A 24,160-nucleotide genomic window follows, 5' to 3' on the forward strand; every position below is an offset into this window, starting at 1 on the left:
TTTCATTATCTAAAAAGTTTTATTGAAATTGGAAGTTGACATATTTTTTACAGGGTTTAGTGTCGTACCCTACAAGTAGTCAAATATAAGATGTTTTTTAATCCAGAGACAGAGAAACTGGATTGAGTTAAATTTGGCCCTCAATGTTGTGAGAGTTACGTCATAGATGCCTTGACGTCAACATGGGTCATTTGCATGTTGAATTTGTCAGTAGTCCCATTCATTGACAATGTGGCAGAATAGTGATGAATTTAATAAAATGAGTGCAAATAATCAACATAATAAAATAAAATCATTTGTGGATTAAGTATCTAATTATACAGACATCATGGATAATCTACAGAATTTGATATATCATAAAGAACAACCATGGAACTAAGGCAGTTGTGCGTGAATTTCCCCGATGTAATGGGTAGCAAAGTCTGGGGATATGGGTTAGCAACAATCAGGGGCTATGGGTTTTGTAATGATGTCTGTTAACCGATCAAAATCCTAGAAATATACTAAGCCAGGGATAATGTGTTATAAATCTAGATCCACCAGGTCAATGGGATATAAATCTACACCACCAGGTCAATTATGATATAAATCTAGTCCCAACAGGTCAATGTGATATGAATCTAAACCAACCAGGTCAATGTGATATAAATCTAAACCCACCAGGACAAATTGATATAAATCTAAACCAACCAGGTCAATGTGATATAAATCTAAACCAAGCTGAACAATGTGATGTAAATCTAAACCAAGCAGGACAATGACATAAAAATCTTAAACCAATTTAAATTATGTGCCTTGTGAATTATTAGTAACCAAATATAGTTTTTATAAGCACACCTGGCCCAAAGGTCAAAGTGAGCTTTTCTCATCACTTGGCGTCTGGCGTCAGGGTCCGTCGTCTGTAAACTTTTACAAAAATCTTCTCCTCTGAAACTACTGGGCTAAATTTAACCAAACTTCGCTAAAATCATCACTAGGGTTTTTAGCTTAAAAAATGTTTCTGGTGACCCGACCAACCAATCAAGATGGCCGCCATTGTTCAAAATAGAACATAGGGGTAAAATGTAGATTTTGGCTTATATCTCTGAAACTAAAGCATTTAGAGCAAATCTGACATGGGGTAAAAATGTTTATCAGGTCAAGGTCTATTTTTAAGAAAAAAATTCAGCTTTTGGTTAATGTCTTGAATATTAATATAGATAGAGATAAACTGTAAACAGCAATAATGTACAGCAAAGTAAGATCTACAAATAAGTCTCATGACAAAAATGGTTATTTGACACCTTAAGGAGTTATAGCCCTTTGTATTTAATTTTTAGCTCACCTGTCCCGAAGGGACAAGTGAGCTTATGCCATCACTTGGCGTCCGTCGTCGTCCGTCGTCCGTCGTCTGTCGTCGTCGTCTGTCGTCGTAAACTATTTCAAGAATCTTCTCCTCTGAAACTACTGGGCCAAATACTTTCAAACTTTAACTGAATGTTCCTTAGGGTATCTAATTTATAAATTGTATCCGAAGTTTTGATCTATCAACAAACATGGTCGCCATTGCTAAAAATAGAACATAGTGGTCAAATGCAGTTTTTGGCTTATAACTCAAAAACCAAAGCATTTAGAGCAAATCTGACAAGGGGTAATATTGTTTATCAGGTCAAGATCTATCTGTCCTGAAATTTTCAGATGAATCAGACAACCTGTTGTTGGGTTGCTGCCCCTGAATTGGTAATTTTAAGGAAATTTTGCTGTTTTTGGTTATTATCTTGAATATTATAATAGATAGAGATAAACTGTAAACAGGAATAATGTTCAGCAAAGTAAGATTTACAAATAAATCAACATGACGGAAATGGTCAGTTGATCCCTTTAGGAGTTATTGCCCTTTATATTCAATTTTTAACCATTTTTCGTAAATCTTAGTAATCTTTTACAAAAATCTTCTCCTCTGAAACTACTGGGCCAAATACTTCCAAACTTTAACTGAATGTTCCTTAGGGTATCTAGTTTGTAAATTGTATCCGAAGTTATGATCTATCATCAAACATGCATTACTTTAAAAAATCTTCTCCTTAGAAACTGCTGTATCAATTTCAGCCAAACTTAGGCTAAATGAGTTTCAGAGTATCTAGTATAAATTTTATATTTTATTTCCTTGTATGTCAAGAAACATAGCTCCTATGGCTAAAATAGAACATAGGAGAAAATGATTATTTTTTTTGGCTTTTGAAGAAAATAGGACGATCCAAAAAACATTTAAATAAATTGAAAAGCCAAAATAATCATTGAGAGATTTAACCAAAAGAATTAAGGTGAGCGATTCAGGCTCTTGAGAGCCTCTTGTTAACAATTGTCATAAATTTTGTAAAATTTTACAAAATAATTTAAATGACAACAAATGCAAAGGTGGGGAATAAATATCACCACTCATTAATAAACAAATTACAAAACATAAACAAACAACTATATACAATCAACATAGATATGATAGAATAATAATACTAAAACCTTTTTTTTTTTTTTTTTTTTAAAAGAGGGTGTAGGTGGGTGGCAAATTGAAAATCTTTACCTTTCTGGCAAAACAAAAATAGCGTCTAGTAGCATTCAGTGCAATTGCGATAGTGTGGGCGCAACTTGACTCTTGTTGAAAGTTAGCATGCACTTTAACCACATTGGTCAATTAAAATATTTGTGGCCAATGATAAATAGTATTGACCCTGATCATGCCATGACCATGCTGACCTTGACTGCCTGTAATTGAAACTTGCATAATTCTTAGACAAAGACCATGGAAAATTTTGGTTTCTTATTACACCATTGATAAGAAATAAATCCTACACAAGTAGAAACAGAAGCCCACAAAGCTAGAGTCAACTAGTTATATCTAGTATATATCAGAACCTTTTATTTATTAAAAAAAATGTATAAATCATTTATCTGATATATATTCAAATATTTATAATTTACCACGTAAATTTCCGGAAAAGTAATAAATTTTTTTGGATTTGAGGAAACGTAGTATTGGGAATATGAAAAATTAGCGGAAATGCAATACGCCCGCAATCAGATGTTAATTAGTGACAATTGTATTGATAAGTGTCATAATCCAAACAATAAAGGCATTTATTACATTGGTTGCAATGAATTACATTGATTTCCCAGTTAAATAAAAAAAACAATAATTTCACATGTGAAACCAATGTGGTTATTTCACTCTCTGACGTCATAAAACAATATGTGTTGTCAATAAATAGATAACGGCGGATCAATTCAAATTGTGGATGCGTAGAAAAAAAATAAAGTTCCTTGCGTGTTTTACATTAATTTCTTTAAAAAAAAGCCATTTGCAAATGTAATTAATAGAATAACTAATTAAAGAATTCAAATATCGAAAAATATTCAACTTGTGACCGAACAACACTTATAATTAACTCATGCGCTACACGCATTTGTGAATTAATATGTTGTAGGGTCACTCATTGAATATTTTTCTCTATTTGAATTCTTCAATTAGTTATTCTATAATTAATGAAAAAATAACCACAAAAAAAATCACTTTTACACGGATACTTATATATGTGTATTGTTCAAAACCTTCTATTTTTAGCATGCCCCAATGTTCATGATGCACTTTCCTTTTTAAAAGTCCTCTAAATCATGTACTTTCGTTTGTATTACTTGCATTTAATTGTGATCGATTACCAGTCAGTCAATAAATTTTGAGTAATTTTCATCTTTAACAATGCTTAACAGTTATATTTTCACATGTATTATTCCATTCAGCCAAAATTTCTCTTTGACACATCCCCAGTTCCATTATCAATTTCATTTTTTATTTACAATACTTGTAGATATTAAGAGCATTGAAAATCAGGCCATCAACACAGATGTTGGCTGACATTCTATCCCGTCTTGTAGAGACTGTAGCTGAACAAGGGGATGATATGCAGGTATGCTCAAATTCATTCATCAGTTAATGTCCCTGAAATGATTATTTGTTTGATATACTTTCATCTTATTTAAGATTCATCATACTATGAAATTTATTATCCAATGAAATATACTTTTGTCATTGATTTCTGCTGTGCAAACTAAGTTCAACCCCTGAAACCATTTGATATGTTGATTTGTCTCATTTTCAGCTCACCTAGCCAACAGCCCAACACAATAAAAATGTTGAGCTCTTATTTTAGGTCAAAACTGTCATTCTTTGAAGCAATATGATCAGCAAGAAAAAGATCTTTAAAAAATCCACATGACCATAATTGTAAGATGACTCCTTATCAGAGTTATTTCTCTTTTTATACGACTGCAAAATTTGAAAAAAAAATTGTCATATATTGCTATCACGTTGGTGTCGTCGTTGTCCGAATATTTTTAGTTTTTGCACTCTAACTTTAGTAAAAGAAAAAAGAATCTATGAAATTTTAACACAAGATTTATGACCATTAAAGGAAGGTTAAGATTGTTTCAGGGAGTTTTGATCCCAACATTTTAGGAATTAAGGGCCAAAAAGGGCCCAAATAAGCAATTTCTTGGTTTTCACACAATAACTTTAGTTTAAGTAAATAGAAATTTTGACACAAGGTTTATGACCACAAAAGGAAGGTTGGGATTGATTTTGGGAGTTTTGGTTCCAACAGTTAAGGAATCATGGGCCAAAAAAGGGCCCTGAAATAAGCATTATTTTTGGTTTTTGCACAATAACTTTAGTTTAAGTAAATAGAAATCAATGAAATTTAAACAAAAGGTTTATGACCACAAAAGGAAGGTTGGGATTGATTCAGGGAGTTTTGGTTCCAACAGTTTAGGAATTAGGGGCCAAAAAAGGGCCCAAATAAGCATTTTTTCTTGGTTTTCGCACCATAACTTTAGTATTAGTTAATAGAAATCTATGAAAATTAAACACAAGGTTTATGACCATAAAAGGAAGGTTGGTATTGATTTTGGGAGTTTAAGTCCCAACAGTTTAGGAATAAGGGGCCCAAAGGGTCCAAAATTAAACTTTGTTTGATTTCATCGTAAATTGAACAATTGGAGTTCTTTGATATGCCGAATCTAACTGTGTATGTAGATTCTTAATTTTTTGTCCCGTTTTCAAATTGGTCTACATTAAGGTCCAAAGGGTCCAACATTAAACTTAGTTTGATTTTGACAAAAAATGAATTCTTGGGGTTCTTTGATATGCTGAATCCAAACATGCACTTAGATTTTTGATTATTGGCCCAGTTTTCAAGTTGGTCCAAATCGGGGTCCAAAATTAAACTTTGTTTGCTTTCATAAAAAATAGAAAAAATAGGGTTCTTTGAAATTCCAAATCTAACTGTGTATGTAGATTCTTAATTTTGTCCTGTTTTCAAATTGGTCTACATTAAAGTCCAAAGGGTTCAAAATTAAACTTAGTTTGATTTTTACAAAAAATGAATTCTTGGGGTTCTTCGATATGCTGAATCCAAACATGCACTTAGATTTTTGATTATGGGCCCAGTTTTCAAGTTGGTCCAAATCAGGATCCAAAATTATTATATTAAAAGTATTGTGCAATAACAAGAAATTTTCAATTGCACAGTACTCAGCAATAACAAGAAATCTTCAATTGCACAGTATTGTGCAATAGCAAGAAATTTTCAATTGCTTGTGTTATGTCTAATATTTATAATACAGCATGGTGTTTTAATTGAGTCAACTTTTTTTATTGCACTGGGTGATGATATGTGTAGTCCGACTTTAAAGAATATCATTATTTTGATAAATTTTTATAAGTAGAAACTTTAAAAAGGAAAAATTACCAGCAGGATAATTATTAGCTCTACATATGTGCCAGTTGAAATTGTCAGTTGACTCTTAATAGAGTTGTTTCCCTTTAATGATGAATTTTATTAAGAAGTGGCTATTGTTTAAGATGCAGGTGAGCAACACAGCCTTATTAGAGCCTGTAGTTCTTATTGTCTAAAATGATAAGCTGTTAAGATGTATTAAGAATACAAACATCAATGAATAAATGTAAATATATCTTCCTAAAAGGCCAGTTATGCTTAATTTATTTTGAACTTCTACTTTCTGATTTACTTCACACAACACGAGGGAAAAGATTTGTATCAAGAAGGTCATTATAAACTATAAGCTGTATACCAAGAGACAGTAGCATCTTCATAAAGAAAAAGCACAAAAAAGTAACAAATTAACAAAAATTACATGGATAAAAATAAAAATTGAGCATCACAATCCCCATAAAACAGTTGAACTCATGTGCTTTGTAAAGATAAGAAATTTCTTCTCAACTGGTTATACTTGTCATGTTGTTCATTTCATGTACACTTTAATGATTTTCAAGGTATTTCAAGATTAGATTAGAGTATTAGTATTTTTAAGCTACAAGTAGGTTAGGTATTCCTACCAACAGTGCCAGTGCTAAAAGGAGTTTTGATTTTTTTCTTCACAGGGATATGTTACAGAAATTATGTTGACATTGGAAGCTGCAGTTGATAACCTTGACCTTGAAATAAGATCATTTGACATCATGAAAGAAATTTTCAAATCAACACCCAATCTTCTAAAGGACCAAAGCAATGAATCTGCTAACAAGAGGTTGTCAGTCTTAGGACCAAGACAAGACATTCAACAACATGCACGAAGTACAAGTTACTCAGTAACTGGTCCTGCTCATAGAATGAAACCATGCAAGTATCACAATTTACACTTGCCACGGATTTAGATTTTTAATGTCATGGACAGTTAAAGAAAACATGACTTGTGCAATGCCAAAAATAAAAAGTATTGACAGGCAGTTAGTTAGGAGTTTAGTTCTATATAAAAACTGAACCTGAGTGTGTATTGATTTATCCCGTTTGGAAAAATACAAGTTTAGTTACGTTTTTATTTGCTGATGACAAAATCAATATTTTTGCATTCAAAGATCTAACTACAACATAAGTAATATAAGCTTGTTTAAAGGTTAGATGAGTTTACACCGATCACATAGTGATTTCCAAGCTTTTAGTACAATATTACCTTAAAATTCAGGATGTGAAATTCTGTTTTCTACTGGTACAGCATGAAATATTTGACTCTGAACAAAGGAACTTTAGGTGAGATAATAGATGTCTATATATAATATCTATTATCTCACCTGTAGTTCCTATGACCAGATATATAATATCCATTATCTCACCTGTAGTTCCTATGATCAGATATATAATATCTATTATCTCACCTGTAGTTCCTATGACCAGATATATAATATCTATTATCTCACCTGTAGTTCCTATGACCAGATATATAATATCTATTATCTCACCTGTAGTTCCTATGACCAAATATATAATATCTATTATCTCACCCATAGTTCCTATGATCAGATATATAATATCTATTATCTCACCTGTAGTTCCTATGACCAGATATATAATATCTATTATCTCACCTGTAGTTCCTATGATCAGATATGTAATATCTATTATCTCACCTGTAGTTCCTATGACCAGATATGTAATATCTATTATCTCACCTGTAGTTCCTATGACCAGATATATAATATCTATTATCTCACCTGTAGTTCCTATGACCAGATATTTAATATCTATTATCTCACCTGTAGTTCCTATGATCAGATATATAATATCTATTATCTCACCTGTAGTTCCTATGACCAAATATATAATATCTATTATCTCACCTGTAGTTCCTATGATCAGATATATAATATCTATTATCTCACCTGTAGTTCCTATGACCAGATATATAATATCTATTATCTCACCTGTAGTTCCTATGACCAGATATATAATATCTATTATCTCACCTGTAGTTCCTATGATCAGATATATAATATCTATTATCTCACCTGTAGTTCCTATGATCAGATATATAATATCTATTATCTCACCTGTAGTTCCTATGACCAGATATATAATATCTATTATCTCACCTGTAGTTCCTATGATCAGATATATAACGTCCACAGATTTAAGGATATGTATAAACTCTACAGCAGTACTTGTGTAAAGCATCTTTACTATAGATTATCAAACAAGAGGAGGTTTTTCAGATATAGTAGATGAGATGGAGTAAAGAAACATCCTTTGGGTTCATGAGGCCATACTTTCTTTTTCTACAAGACTGAGAAAATATCACTTATATACTGTATAAAAAAGAAGATGTGGTATAATTGACAAGAGAGATCAAATGACACAGAAATTGACAACTATAGGTCACCATACGGCTATCAGCAATAGCTATTAAAGGCCCCAAAATCACAAATGTAAAACAATTCAAAAGAAAAAAACTAACTGGTTAATTAATGAACAAAAAATGAATAAAAAACAAATATGTTACACATCAACAAACGACAACCACTGAAATACAGGATCCTGACTTGGGAAAGGCACATACATGCAGAATGTTAAACATGGTAGGTGGATCCCAACCCTCCCCTAACCTAGGCCAGTGGTGCAACAGTACAATATAAGAACGAATTATAAAAATCAACTGAAAAAGGCTTAAGTTATCAGATGGATACAAATCGAGTAAAAAAAATGAAAAAATAAAACAAAAAAGAAAGAGCAAAATTTTGAAAATAATAATAAGATGCTGTTGGATATTTTGTTTCCATTAATAAAACTAAATCAAAGAAATCAAAAGAAATATTGACAGTTCTATTTTAGGATTCCAATTTGGTCACTGGGTACCATAAAACCTATTTTCATATGGGCTTATTGTGTTTTTCAGATGATCTGAGATTGAGGAGTAGTACAGATGTAGAAAGTAGATTGCGTACAAGTATGACCCGTTCAAGGAGTGCTCAGTCATTGAAAAATATGGACCCGTCTGGAAATGAGGATAAATTGACTATTGTATCACAAATGTTCTGGATAGCTGTTTCCATGTTGGAATCTGATTATGAATATGAATTTACTCTAGCTGTAAGACTGCTTGATAAGGTTAGTATACCAGGGGGAACAACTCTTATCAGTCTTTTCAGCCTTTTTTTTTTTTATTGTAAATGATTGATTGAGTGCTTTTAAAAATCGTTGAAGAACAAGTACAATAAAGAGTTAATGGTCAGCTAAACATCTTTTTGAAACATTTATTTTATTTAAAGTTGGCCTTCTTTAGTGTCAACGAGGCAAAAAGTTTGGTGGGAATGATTTTTTTTCCATTTTTAGCTCACCTGTCCCAAAGGGCAAAGTGTGCTTTTCTCATCACTTGCAATTGGCATCCGTCATCTGTTGTTTGTCGTTGTTTTCCGTCGTCGTTTACATTTTACTTTTTGAACTTCTTCTAGAGAACCACTGAATGGATTGAAACCAAACATGGCATGAATGTTCCTTATGAGATGCTGACCAAGTGTTGTTACTTTGTAGCCGATCCATCATCCAAGATGGCCGTCAGCGGGGGACTTTAACATAGGACCCTAGGGAAAATGCATACAAATGACTTCTTTTAGAGAACCACTGAATGGAATGAAACTTAACATGGCATGATTATACCTTATGAGGTGCTGACCAAGTGGTGTTACTTTGTAGCCGATCCATCATCCAAGATGGCTGCCAGTGAGGGACTTAGTTTAACATAGGACCCTATGGGAAATGCATTCAAATGACTTCTTTTAGAGAACCACTGAATGGAATGAAACTTAACATGGAAGGATTATACCTTATGAGGTGCTGACCTACTGTTGTTACTTTGTAGCCGATCCATCAACCAAGATGGCTACCAGTGAGGGACTTAGTTTAACATAGGACCCTATGGGAAATGCATACAAATGACTTCTTTTAGAGAACCACTGAATGGAATGAAACTTAACATGGCATGATTATACCTTATGAGGTGATGACCAAGTGTTGTTACTTTTTAGCTGATCCATCATCCAAGATGGCCACCAGCAGGGGACTTAGTTTAACGTAGGACAATATGGGAAATACATACAAATGACTTCTTTTAGTGAACCACTGAATGGAATGAAACAAAACACAGCATGAATGGTCCTAATGAGATGCTGACCAAGTGTTGTTACTTTGTCTTTTTTTATATGATTTCAAAAACCAAAGTAGAGTCAGGTGAGCGATACAGGCTCTTAGAAGCCTCTAGTTTTTTAAGGGGTTCATATATTTTTTTCAAAATTTTTGAAACGTTTCAAGAAGAAATCTTCAAATGCACAGTATTGCACAATATATTTGTAAGATCTTTGACCACATTTTTGTGTGTATCAGAAACTTATATTATGTCAAAAATGTGAACACAATTGAAATTCAGACAGTATCAAGCTTTAAAAAGTAAAAACACAAAAATACCGAACTCCGAGGAAAATTCAAAAAGGAAAATCAAAAATCAAAAGGCAAAATCAAAAGTCCAAACACATCAAACGAATGGGTAACAACTGTCATATTCCTGACTTGGTACAGGCATTTTCTAATGTAGAAAATGGTGGATTGAACCTGGTTTTATAGCTAGCTAAACCTCTCACTTATATGACAGTCGCATCAAATTCCATTAAATTGTCAACGATGCATGAACAAAACAAACATACTCAAAGAGTAAAAATGTCAAAAATAGGGGTACAACAGTCAATATTGTGTTATCATCTTAATATCTCTACATAAACAACAAATGTAACAAAGAAGCACAAAAAGGCATACATTAATTTAACATTCTCATTTTGCTATTCTTATACGGCTGAATTTATCTATGTAAAGTCTACCCATAATGATAGAAGGTTTCATTACTGGTTTAAAAATGCGCGTTTGAAATTCGCACAGGTAGACATAAAAATAATTTTGTCGTATGACGGCATACATAAATGAAGACTTACGTAAAGTTGATATAACAAAAACAGACTTAACAGTAAAAGTAATAATAATAAATAAAATAATGGTGTGGTTCAAAGTATGACGGGATACATAAGAACAGTTTCAAGTCAAATACGGCTGAATTTATCTATGTAAAGTCTACCCATAAATGATAGAAGGTTTTCATTACTGGTGTAAAATAGCGCGTTTGAAATTCGCACAGGTAGACATAAAAAATAATTTTGTCGTATGTCGGCATACATAAATACAGACTCATGTAAAGTAGATATACCAAAAACCAGACTTAACAGTAAAAGTAATAATAAAAAATAAAATAATGGTGTGGTTCAAAGTATGACGGGATACATAAGTACAGTTTCACGTCAAATGTATATCATGAAAAACAGACTAAACAGAAAAAGTAGTATTATTGAATAAAATAGTTTTGTCATTCATAGTATTCAAGATCCTTAAGTAAAAGTAATATCAATCAATGAAATAATTTTGCCGTTCAAAGTATGTGGTTTTACATAACCACTGAGTCACTTCAAATGATTATCTAAAAAAGACTTATAAAAGAATTCTATAATACGTAATTAAGATGATAACAAACGTCAGTACGCAAAATCTATCCTTCAAGACCATCTTGTATTATTTGTGAAGTTGATACGGAATATTTATCAACAAGTTCTGGGTATCTTCCGATGAACTTTTTTAGAAAAAGGACGAGACGTTCTTTGACATACCCCTGGTTCATCAACTTTCTGCTCAGACACTGGTGACGTTTTACAAAGTCTGAATAGGAGCTGCAAGCTCTTGAATACCTAATAAGTTGGGAAATGTATATTCCATATGCAGGTGAAGTTGGTATATTACTACTAAGGTGGGGGAAATTGATAATTTCAAAATTAAAATCGTCTCGTTTGTCATAGATTCTGGTACTGAGATGACTGTGTATGTCAAATTCGAGTTCAAATTTGTGCAAACTGTTCAGGGTTTGACCTCTTTTCTCCAAGTGAAGCATTTTATTGTCATCTTTTACTGAAATCTGCTCCTCTGAAACTATGTAGACCACTTCACCAAACTGGCCACAATTATCATTAGAGTATCTAGTTAAAAAATGTGTCCAATGACTGAGCCTGCCAACAATCATGGCAGACAAGGCTAAAAATAGAACACAGGGGTAAAATACATGACTTATATCTCTGAAACTATAGCAATTTAAATTAAATCTGACAAGCAGAAAGATGTTTATCTATCTGCCCTGAGTCACTCGATTAATCAGTTTTCCACACTATGTTTCCTCATTCTTGAAGATATTAATTTGATAATTGGTATATTGTTTTATCGTAACAAGTTACATTCAAGTTTAAATACTGTTCCGAACCACCTACTATAGACCTTTAGATCTAAAATTTTAGCTGTTATAACTCTTTTACATAGTCATTATTTTCTAAAAAGTAGTTTGTATGTATTTTACTTGCTTGAAAAGATGGTTTGAAAATTTTATTTAGCTATAATTTTTACCCCCCTAGTACCAAGGTATATTGAACCCCCAGGGGTACTATAGATCTTCACACTTAAAAGTTCTAGCTGTTATAACTCTTTTACTTAGTTATTATACCCTCATGAGTAGTTTGTATATATTTTACTTGCTTGAAAAGATGTTTGGAAAATTTTATTTAGCCATGGTATTTTGCCTCCCCCCCCCCCCTGTCATGGTATATTGAACCCCCCTACTATAGACCTTTAATTTCAAAAATTCTAGCTATTATTACTCCTTTACATAGTTATTATACCCTTTATAAGGGGCACTAGCTGTCAAATTCTCATATTTGATTTATTACAATGTAAAACATTTATCCAAACTATGAAAAGTCTAAAATAAACAATTAACAGGACACAGGCATGAAAAAACATAGCTTCGTTTCATGTATTTTTTAGTCTAGATGCCATCTAATTAATTATCAAGTTGACCTCTAAAGTCATCCGATGACCATATAAGCAATGTAAACATAAATATAGATATAAATAGATTAAGCAAATTTGTGCTGTTGGATTATTCTAGGTCCATTTAGTTTCATATTATACACGGTGTAGTACGTTGACGGTTGCTATTCGAAAAAAAAACGCGTCCACTGTTGCTATCCGAAACTTTTACGGTTGCTATCCGAAAAAAAACACGAGTAAACATGGTAAGTGTTTGAATTTCATCAATATTATGTATTAAAAAAACTTTGATCTTGTATGATATCGTCTTCACGGAATATAAGACATATTTGTCTAACGATTTCAGTTCAGTTTGATATTTTATATGAATTACTTTTCCAAATAATAAATAAAACAATCTAGATATTCAATTGGGAACGCAGGAGTGAACGAATTTATCGTCTAATTATTGCCATTATTGTCAAAAAACAGTAACATACTCATGATTTATACTTAGTTTAGTGCAAAAAACACATTTTCAACACATGAAATATACATTTTTCCTATTCAATTTACGTTTACACAAGTTTTTCGACAAAATGCTAGACTACGGTTACTATTGGACAAAGGCACCAATTGCTGATTTCTATTTGACAACTATTACAACGAGCATTTAGTAAAACAAATGCTAAATAACCTGAGATCAAATGCAATATCTTAACGCATTTTCTTTTCTATAAATAGTATGTATGGGGCGCCTGAGCGTTACTATGTATCTATATTCCAGTACTCCTTTTAACATACTTTTATTATAGGTGTAATTTTTTTTAAATATTTCTGCAAAACATACATTGCTTAATTTCCTTCGTGTGTTTCCTGGTATCTAGTGAAATGAGTCAACCGGTTATGTATTACAACGGAAAATAACCAATAGTTCATTCGAAGTGGCTACAGTTACGTTGAACAATAATTGCCGGAATGCAAGATCGGATTGGGACTTGATTAATTATGAACGTTACACTAATATTTGAGTAAGCGTAGACTCAGATATTATTGTTACGTTCGTAATAAACCAGGTCACAAATCGATCTTTTATTCCGCCAATTAGTGTTCAATGTAACAGTATTTTTAATTATAGTTAAGTTATCAAATGTAGCTTAGTTCATTTTGTATTGATATTACCGACTTTTGAATCCGGACAATATTTTTTTTCGACAACGTTTATTTACTTTGCTGATATGAAATTCTTGTCCCGAGAGCACCGAGTGAAATTTAGATTTTTACTTCTTTAAGTTGTTGTTAATTGAATGGGTAGAATAATACCGTCATATATCAGCCAAGAAGGTATCCTGTCGAAAGAAAACACTTGTACCGGATTCAAAAGTCGGTAATGTGAACATGAAATATTAAAGCTATATTTTGCAGTGCTAACATATATTCGAGTGACAAACGTGGAATATGTGAAGATACAATTTCTGATACTTTTTTTATTCGTTAAACTTGTTTTCGTTTTATAGAAAAGGTCTATAAAATAAAGGTTAAACAGTAAAATTCAGTCATAAAGGTAACATAAAATGATTTTTCCACAATTTCTACACGAAATCATTGTTTTTTTTCTTTCTTATATTCTCAAATTTCACCTTTTTATCATATTGTGAAATGCTTATAGTTTTATTTTCTGCATGTACTCAATATTCATATATAAATAATTTACAGGAGTTAAGTAAAGACATGTCCTACTTTGGCTTCAAGTTAATTACACACAGCCCTGAAAGTCATCATAATGAGTCTCAGACTATCTCAGGTCAGGTACTTGATGACTCTTTCTCAGATCCAGTTCCTCTCGATGAAGAAACCATAATACCTGAAACTCAGCTCACTCTGGTTGAATCCATCACAAGTGATGAAGAAATCATACCTGAAACTCCACAACCGAGCCCATCAATCAAGACCCAACTGGCCCAAGACCTGCTTGGTACAGTTGAAGTAACAATAGACAACAACAACAATAACCCTGCCTCAAAATCATATGTATGTGATATTTGTGATAAAACATTTGATAGGTGTACCAGTTTGAGGCGACATGTTGTGGGTCACACCGGTAATGGTCACAAGTGTCACATTTGTTCAAAGTCGTTTTACTCTAGGTATGATCTTACAAACCATGTCATGTCACATGGCAGTGAGAAAAAATTTGTCTGCACTGAATGTGACAAGACTTACAAGACTAGAGGAGGCCTGAACTCTCACAAAAAAGAACACCAAGGAAACTTTAAATATTTTTGTGACCAGTGCGGCAAAGGGTTTACCTACAAGAACAATTTTGAAGGGCATAAGGCCTCTCACGAAAAAACAAAACCCTTTGGGTTTTTGTCAACTGGATAACAACATTCAATTCGTCATGTTGCATTTTCCTTACTAGAGATGTGTCATCTAGTATTTTGATCAGGTCGCTGACTGTCCTTTTGCTCCATTTTCTACTCACGGATACTTTAGTATGGATCGTTAATGAATGGAAGATGGCTGCAACTGTCTCGGGTGGTACTGGTTTATCATTTTTCGTCTGATCGGCTACTTCATTCATATCATTGTCTTCATCATCATTATCTCCAACTGTGTTTTCGCTTGTGGTTTCTTCCTCAACATCAATCCTGTCCGGAAACATAGTGTGGTTATCTTCAACAATCAATGTTTCTAAAGCTTCGTCTGGGAGACATGAAACAGTGTCACTATCTAAATTCTGAACAACTGAACTTCTCTTTTTTTGTTTCAGTTTGTGCCTTAACGACAACGTAATTCTTTTGAGCATTGGTGATGAAACTTTTAGTCCTTCTTCTGTTTTCTCGGTAATAGAAAAAATTTGTTCAGCTGGTAAAATAGACTCAGAAAGTAATTTCTTCACTATCGCATCTCGTGTAAGTTTTGATGCTTCTGAATAAACATCGCGTTGCAATTGCATTATTGTCAGAGGTTTATCATTTTTGTCTCGTGTAGATAATTTAGCCCATTGACCATCAAAACAGCTTGCAACTACATTAATTTTTTTCTCATGACACATTCAGAGTACGTCTTCATGCATTTCTCTCATTGGTTTTGTTCCTAGACTATAGCCCTTCATTGCATACGCAATTGGTATGGCGTAGGGAACATCTGGGTTGAATATTCGGTCTGTGTCTGCTAAGATCCAAACTATAACTTCTGTGGCCTTTTTCCTACATATTTGATAAGCTTCATTGATACATGTATTAATGCTACTGAATATTGAATCCATTTCGTCGACGGTTAAATTGTTTCTTTCCTCTGTATTGCAGATTGGATAAACATAAGGCGATCCATCAACAAGATACGAGCAACCAATTCGTTCACCTTTACATGATGCAACTTCGCAAATGAATTCACAATTATTCTCTCTGAATATGTGCAAATGCTCTTTGATGACTTTTGATTCGGCAGATAATCTTGTTGGGCATTTCGGGGTTTCTTTCAAATATACATTTTGTGCTTCTTCTGTGATCAATTTCCATGTATCAGTATCAAAATGCACTCTGAAGTGTCAAAACAGATGAAAATAAGAAATATTATATCACAGTCCAATAATTCCCCGCCGTTATTATTTTCCATGTTCAATGTTCAATAAACCTTTTTATTGTCAAAACCCTAATTTGGAATTCAATTTTAATATAAGGAAGCTTGTATTTGTACTAATCCGAAAGGACGAACAATTGAATGGATGGATCGACAACCGACCGACAGGAGATACGGACGTATAGACCAGAAAATATAGTGCCCTAAAGTATCGTAGTTGGATATAAATAATGAATTTTGAATAAAATATCATATACAATTCTAAAATGATGACATTTTGAACAAGGTAAACAATTCGAACATTTCACGACTTTGCAACGGTGGTCGTATACTGAGCAGGAACTAAAAACCATTCCGAAAACATTAGTTCACTCTGTTTTTATAGAATACGTGTTGTCCGTTTGTTTTCTATGGTTTTTCTGTTAAATGAATCGCCTTTTTTTCTTGTGTTTATTTTTTATTCCTTAGGTTTATTTGAATTAAAAAAATATGGATAACAGTTAAGTGTATAAAGTGTCAATCGCGTTGACCGTTCACTAAGACAATTTTTATCCAAAATCTGCTTTTAATCACTCACCTAAACACAGTAGAGCTCTCATCTGTCCAACAAAGGTATATTAGTTCCTCAACATTCATGCTGGCCATTTCACTCAGAACCTGAGGTATGTATCTAAATCAAAAATACTAATATATAGATAAAGACTTACAAGGGCTTAAATCACTGAGCCACTGTAATTGTCATGATATTAAAAACTGACAAAAACTGTTTAAAGCATTCCATAGATGTCATATTTGTCTAAGTAAAACAGCAACTATTGGTTAAACAAGCATTGTTGAGGACCGTGAAACATATAATTTTTGTAAAGTTTCAAAAACATTCGCCTTTTGCATTACCAAGAATAAGTTTTCAGAAAATTTGACAAACCAGCTTGCATAAATGACTCTGTCTGCAATGTTTTCCATCCATTTTAAATAAAGATCGAAAATTAATCCTTCCAAATAAATAATCTGCAATGATTTGTAAAAAATCGTACAGGACTTTCATTGAAGAAAAAGACCCCAATAGCTCAAACTGATAAAAAAAACATCAAGGTGATCGTTTCATAAAAAAACTCAAGCAAGTGTAAACTTAATTTAATAACATTTTACCTTATGGGCATGTCGTAGTGCACGGGTGTCCTAAAATCTGACGGTGATGGGCATTTGAATTCACATGCTACAACAGGTGTTGGAATATCTATTCCATCCATGTTCATTTTTCCCAAGCTCCCATCTGGTGAGACTAGAATGAGGGGAGTTCCATTAGAATTAATAACATGTGCACCTTCTTCAATGTATGCTAGATTTGGATAGTAGAGAGGCAATACTTTCGTAGTCAATGTTGCTATTGCATGTATTTCTGATACTGTGCCGTGTTCCATTCGTTTGGCAGTGTCTTCTGAAATTACTTCGGCTATTTCAATGTTTTTGACAACTTTATCAAAATGTCTTCGCTGTAGTTTTAATGAATCAAGACCTAAGCCTCCAAATATGGTACTTCCTGTTAGTTTAAGCTGTTTTCGAGCATCGAACCATTGTGGGGACCTTTGTTTTATGAATCTCAATTCATTCAGAAGACCTTCTGGTATATCTTCAACTTCCTTCAGTGAAAACATGTTTCGTTGTGAAAATACATCAATGGATTGATTCTCACTGAATAGCTGCGATGTGCCATTTATCATTGATCCTAGGAGAAGGAGAGAACTATTGGAATCTAATAGTTTCTTTACAACGTTTCTTATTAGAAACATTTGGGCCTGTACACTGCTTATTGCATAAACATATTTAGATTTCTTCCAATCTTTTCCACCTTCTTTCATGAACTTATTTAACGCCATTTGCTGTTTCAAAAATAACATTCTCAAATCCTTTATTCGCACAGAAACAACCTTAACAGCTCTTTCTAACTGCTCTATCTTATCTTCTGTTTTGCCGGGAACACGCTGGCATTCTACTTTTGCTAGCTCTATAATATTTAGATCATTTTGAAGGCGCTCTCTTAGTTGGGATAGTGTTTCCTTCTCTTCATGACCAAACAGATCCTGATCCCCCCATTCATTAGTAAGTCCAGGAGCTAGTTTTTTGCCATCAAAGCTCAATACATACGATTTTGTTTCAGATTTTAACTCAAGAGCTTCATTTATAATACCCGGTTTCATTTCACTCGGTAAGCTGACTCCTACAGACTCGTAAGTAGCAACGCGCTTATGAGATGGAACAGCAAAGTTAATGGAACTGTTTTCTGGACTATATTCCCCTCGTCTATTATTGCCGCCATATTCAGACTTCATTCCTGTCATAAACCTCAGAGCCTTTCCATGGAAAAGTCTGTACATTACCTTCCAGAATTTTAAACAGTCTTCTGAATATTCCATGCTGGATGTATTATCTAGAGAATACCATCTAACAACATCAAGAAAAAGGAGGAACGCTATATTTGTTAAAGGAAATTTACCATTGTGAATAACTTTTAAGAAGTTGCAGAAATCCCCTAAAACATTTGCCGCTCTCAGCTTGCTTATGACTGTAGGTAATATTTCTGTAATTTCCTTATTTATTTTGTCGTCCGCGTGAGCATTATAGAGCTTCCTCCTAATTTTCCGCCTATTTCCTCTCGTTTTTAATGGGGCTTTTCTCAGTTCGATACTTTTAGGTCTTTCATTGGCATCTTTGCTTTGTAAAGGTGTAACAATAGCATTTTCAATTTTTATACGACCGCAAATTTTGAAAAAAATTTCGTCGTATATTGCTATCACGTTGGCGTCGTCGTCGTCGTCGTCGTCGTCGTCGTCGTCGTCGTCGTCGTCGTCGTCGTCGTCGTCCGAATACTTTTAGTTTTCGCACTCTAACTTTAGTAAAAGCGAATAGAAATCTATGAAATTTTAACACAAGGTTTATGACCATAAAAGGAAGGCTGGTATTGATTTTGGGAGTTTTGGTCCCAATATTTTAGGAATTAGGGGCCAAAAAGGGCCCAAATAAGCATTTTCTTGGTTTTCGCACTATAACTTTAGTTTAAGTTAATAGAAATCTATGAAATTTTGACACAAGGTTTATGACCACAAAAGCAAGGTTGGGATTGATTTTGGGAGTTTTGGTTTTAACAGTTTAGGAATTAGGGGCCAAAAAAGGGCCCAAATAAGCATTATTCTTGGTTTTCGTACAATAACTTTAGTTAAAGTAAATAGAAATCAATGAAATTTAAACACAATGTTTATGACCACAAAAGGAAGGTTGGTATTGATTTTGGGAGTTTCGGTCTTAACAGTTTAGGAATTAGGGGCCAAAAAGGGACCCAAATAAGCATTTTTCTTGGTTTTCGCACCATAGCGTTAGTATAAGTAAATAGAAATCTATGAAATTTAAACACAAGGTTTATGACTATAAAAGGAAGGTTGGTATTGATTTTGGGAGTTTGGGTCCCAACAGTTAAGGAAAAAGGGGCCCAAAGGGTCCAAAATTAAACTTTGTTTGATTTCATGAAAATTGAATAATTGGGATTCTTTAATATGCCGAATCTAACTGTGTATGTAGATTCTTAATTTTTGGTCCCGTTTTCAAATTGGTCTACATTAAGGTCCAAAGGGTCCAAAATTAAACTTAGTTTGATTTTAACAAAAATTGAAACCTTGGGGTTCTTTGATATGCTGAATCTAAAAATGTACTTAGATTTTTGATTATTGGCCCAGTTTTCAAGTTGGCCCAAATCGAGGTCTTAAATTAACATTGTTTGATTTCATCAAAAATTGAATAATTGGGGTTCTTTGATATGCCAAATCTAACTGTGTATGTAGATTCTTAATTTTTGGTCCAGTTTTAAAATTGGTCTAAATTAAAGTGCAAAGGGTCCAAAATTAAACTAAGTTTGATTTTAACAAAAATCAAATTCTTGGGCCTCTTTGATATGCGGAATCTAAACATGTACTTAGATTTTTGATTATGGGCCCAGTTTTCAAGTTGGTCCAAATCAGGATCTAAAATTATTATATTAAGTATTGTGCAATAGCAAGTCTTTTCAATTGCACAGTATTGTGCAATGGCAAGAAATATCTAATTTCACAATATTGTGAAATAGCAAATTTTTTTTTAATTAAGAGTTATCTTTCTTTGTCCAGTAAAGTAAGCAAGAAATATCTGCAAGATTTTTTTTTAATTGGAGTTATCTTTCTTTGTCCAGAATCAACTTAAATCTTTGTTATATACAATATACAATGTATATTCACTTTTTACTACCAACTGATAAATTTAAATAATCTTTACCATTCAGTGATAACAAGCAGTTTTTTTACATCTTAATATTTTATGATGTATTTAAATGAGTAGTAATTGTTGCAAACTCCATTAGAATATTTTAATTGAAATTAGTTTTGGAATAAGGGAGAGGGGGATGTGATTAAAAAATTGGGTTCAATTTTTCTCTTTTGAAATTTCATAAATAAAAAAGAAAATTTCTTCAAACATTTTTTTGAGAGGATTAATATTCAACAGCATAGTGAATTGCTCTAAGAGAAAACAAAAATTTTAAGTTCATTTGAATACATTCATTCTGTGTCAGAAACCTATGCTGTGTCAACTATTTAATCACAATCCAAATTTAGAGCGGAATCCAGCTTGAATGTTGTGTCCATACTTGCCCCAACTGTTCAGGGTTCAACCTCTGCGGTCGTATAAAGCTACGCCCTGCGGAGCATCTGGTTGATTTCTTTTTTGGACGATTGAGCCACAGACATGCCTTTGACTTTCTCTTTTTTGCTGAAAATAACAATATAAAAACTACTAGTAACCGGTGCCTTTTTTCAGTTTATAACCGGTGCCATATATAATGTGTTTGTATAGTAACCGTAACCCTAGCAAATCATGAAGAGTCCCGTATTATTGTCCCGTGACAAATAAAAAAACACTCTTTCGCTTAATACTTTTGAAAGCTCTTAGCAAACCAATAAATGCCCCTTTTGAAATCTTTATTTCATTCAAAACAATTAGTTTTTCGTTAAAAATGAATAAATCAGTGCAAACGATAACGGGTATTTGGCATGTGTGATCTAATTTATTCATCTCGCTTTCAAAGACGAGACCTATTTTCCTTGTTAGGGGTAGACAGTATTCATTGATAATATCTATAGTATTCCGTAAGACCAGTTTTATTATATATATACACAAATTACCTGCGCCTGTTGACGTTTCTTTGGGCTGCTCCATCCTAAATTGCCATTTTATTTCGAATAGCAACCGTAAAAGTTTCGGATAGCAACAGCGGACGCGTTTTTTTTCGAATAGCAACTGTCAACGTACTACACCGTGTTATAGATGAAAAATAAATGTTTTATCATCGTTTTTACCTGTGTAAACTGATTTTTTGTTAATGGAATTAGTCAATCAAATTATTTACCTTTGTTTCACTTTCAATGTTGACATTTTTTTCCTTTAAATAACTTTACACATAGAATTCACATGTTATCCATTTCAAGCTAAAGGGTTAATTGAAGTTCACATGAATACAGATTCAATGGGGTCGAAATTATTCACTTGCAAGTGAATAATTCAAAATCAATGTTTTTTTTAGCTTATTTTGACAAAATTAAACGATACTGGCTGCTAAAAGCAAATTATTATTTCACTATTTGCATTTTATTATTGATTGAGCCAAAGAAAAAATCAATATTAGAATTTTTATATATCTCGTAGCTAGTGCCCCTTGAAGTAGTTGGTATGTATTTTACTTGCTTGAAAAGATGTTTTGAAAATTTTATTTAGCCATGGTATTTTTACCCCCTACCATGGTATAATGACCCCCTCTCTTTTACAATGTCAATTTAAAAATTCTAGCAGTTATAACTCTTTTACATAGTAATAATACTCCAATAAATAGTTTGTATGTATTTTACATGCATGAACAAATATTTGAAAATTTTACTTTGCCACTTTACTCTCTACATCTTCTAAAAGGTTTTAAAAAAGGTCAAAGCCAACAAATTGTAAATGAGATAATCTGCAACTTTATTTATATAAAATAGGGGGTTCAATTTACCATATGGTGAGTTCAAAATACCATATTTCAAAAATGATCCCAAGTTCACTTTTTAGGAGGTCCAAAATACCATATGATACTGGTCAGATCGGTATATAGGCAAGGTTGTAACTAGACCTAAAATTTTAGTGAGGCAAAATAATTGGGAGGGTACGGAATGAATGGTTCAAAATCCTGCATTCTAGGCATTTCCAGAGAGTTTAACAATGTCTTATATTTGGACACTTTTTATACGCCCGTCTTTTAGACGGGACGTATTATTGGTAAACCGTCTGTCTGTCCGTCGACACTTCGGACAATAACTCAAAAATACTTTCACCAATTTCCATGAAACTTAAGTGAATTGTTTATATCTATTGACTTAAGCTCCCTTTCGGGTTTTTTTTAATTTCAGATTTTAAGTTTTGGAATAATGGGGACTTATTCATAAAAAAGGGGGGATTTTCAACACTTCGTACAATAACTCAAAAAGGCTTTCACCAATGTCCATGAAACTTTGGTGAATTGTTTATATCTATTGACATAAGCTCCCTTTCGTTTTTTTTTAATTTCAGATTTTAAGTTTTGGATTTATGGGGCTTTATTCATAAAAAAGGGGGGATTTTCAATACTTCTGACAATAACTCCAAAAGGCTTTCACCAATATTGTCCATGAAACTTTGGTGAATTGTTTATATCTATTGATGTAAGCTCCCTTTCAATTTTTATAAATTTCAGATTTTACATTTCCGTGTTATGAGTTTTAATGATTACAAAAGGGGGGATTTTCCAATTTTGGGACAATAACTAACACTTTCACAAAATTTTATGCAACTTTGATAAATTGTTTATATCTATTGACCCTAATAGTGCCAATTTTTTTGTGCATTTTTATTTATTATTTGGGGGGGGAGGGGGGGGGGGGTATTTGACAGGGCTAGCACTATTTCTAGTTGATCATATAAATTCATTTAAAGCATAAAAGACAAGTTAAAAGAGCAATGGGCGTATCATGCGCTAAAGTGCAGCCCTTTATTATATATTTTTTTTCATTTTTAAAGACATTTACTAAATTTTTAAAGACATTTACTAACACAAATTGTTTTATAACTTTATTTAAATTTATATGTCAGATAAATATCCAAATATCAATTTGAGTCTCACCAGAACATAGAACAAACATCGATTCAGTAAAGTTTGTCAATTTTATATGGCCAGTTTCTTCAATTCGTTCGAGAATATTTTGTCTGCTGAGATCCTAATCGCGATGAACATGGATCATGGCAAGACTGCACAATCTCTCTCCACTCATACATGCCATTTCCAAAGTTTTTAGTAGTTTCAGGGCAGTCTGTGTTTCTAGCGGTAGCTCACTATCATCAACACAACAATCGATGTCTTCTTCAGATTCCTTTTCAATCAGCAATTTGGTAGCAGCATCAATAGCAACAGTTTTATTTGCAAAAGGGAATTATAAGCTTTCCTGTAAGCACCATCATACAGACGCTATTACAAAATATCAAGCTTGCTTTTATGCTAACAAACTATGGATAGAATGAGATAAAATATGTGTTTAGATGATTCTATCTAGAGTCAGTTTGCTTTTATGATATGGGTACAGGGGGATTAAATGGATTTTTTCGCCATGCCGTTTACAGATAGGTCCTTTATTTCAAATTATTTCTGGAAATGGTCAGTGGTAAGATATTTCTGGTTCTAGAAATGACAAGTTCAGGGGTTAGGGGTTTTGGGTGTCCGATCCCGAAATCTAGAATATGAAGACAAGAAATTTTGAAGTCTTGATTTAGAAAAGACAAAATCC

The 24,160-nt window shown here is 32.9% G+C and overlaps 1 protein-coding gene across 6 annotated transcripts in view; it reads left to right on the forward strand.

Moving 5' to 3' along the window:
* Positions 1–24,160, forward strand: part of LOC134695720 (protein furry homolog-like) — a 399,195-nt gene that overhangs the window by 226,159 nt on the left and 148,876 nt on the right. For all 6 annotated transcript variants that reach the window (XM_063557102.1, XM_063557101.1, XM_063557100.1 and 3 more), the window contains exons 39-41: positions 3,843–3,941; positions 6,434–6,671; positions 8,719–8,930. In XM_063557102.1, coding sequence (XP_063413172.1) covers positions 3,843–3,941; positions 6,434–6,671; positions 8,719–8,930 — 549 coding nt within the window. The remainder of the gene's footprint in view (positions 1–3,842; positions 3,942–6,433; positions 6,672–8,718; positions 8,931–24,160) is intronic.

The sequence above is a fragment of the Mytilus trossulus genome, chromosome 14, assembly GCF_036588685.1.
Source record: "Mytilus trossulus isolate FHL-02 chromosome 14, PNRI_Mtr1.1.1.hap1, whole genome shotgun sequence".
NCBI classification, from domain to species: Eukaryota; Metazoa; Mollusca; class Bivalvia; order Mytilida; family Mytilidae; genus Mytilus; species Mytilus trossulus.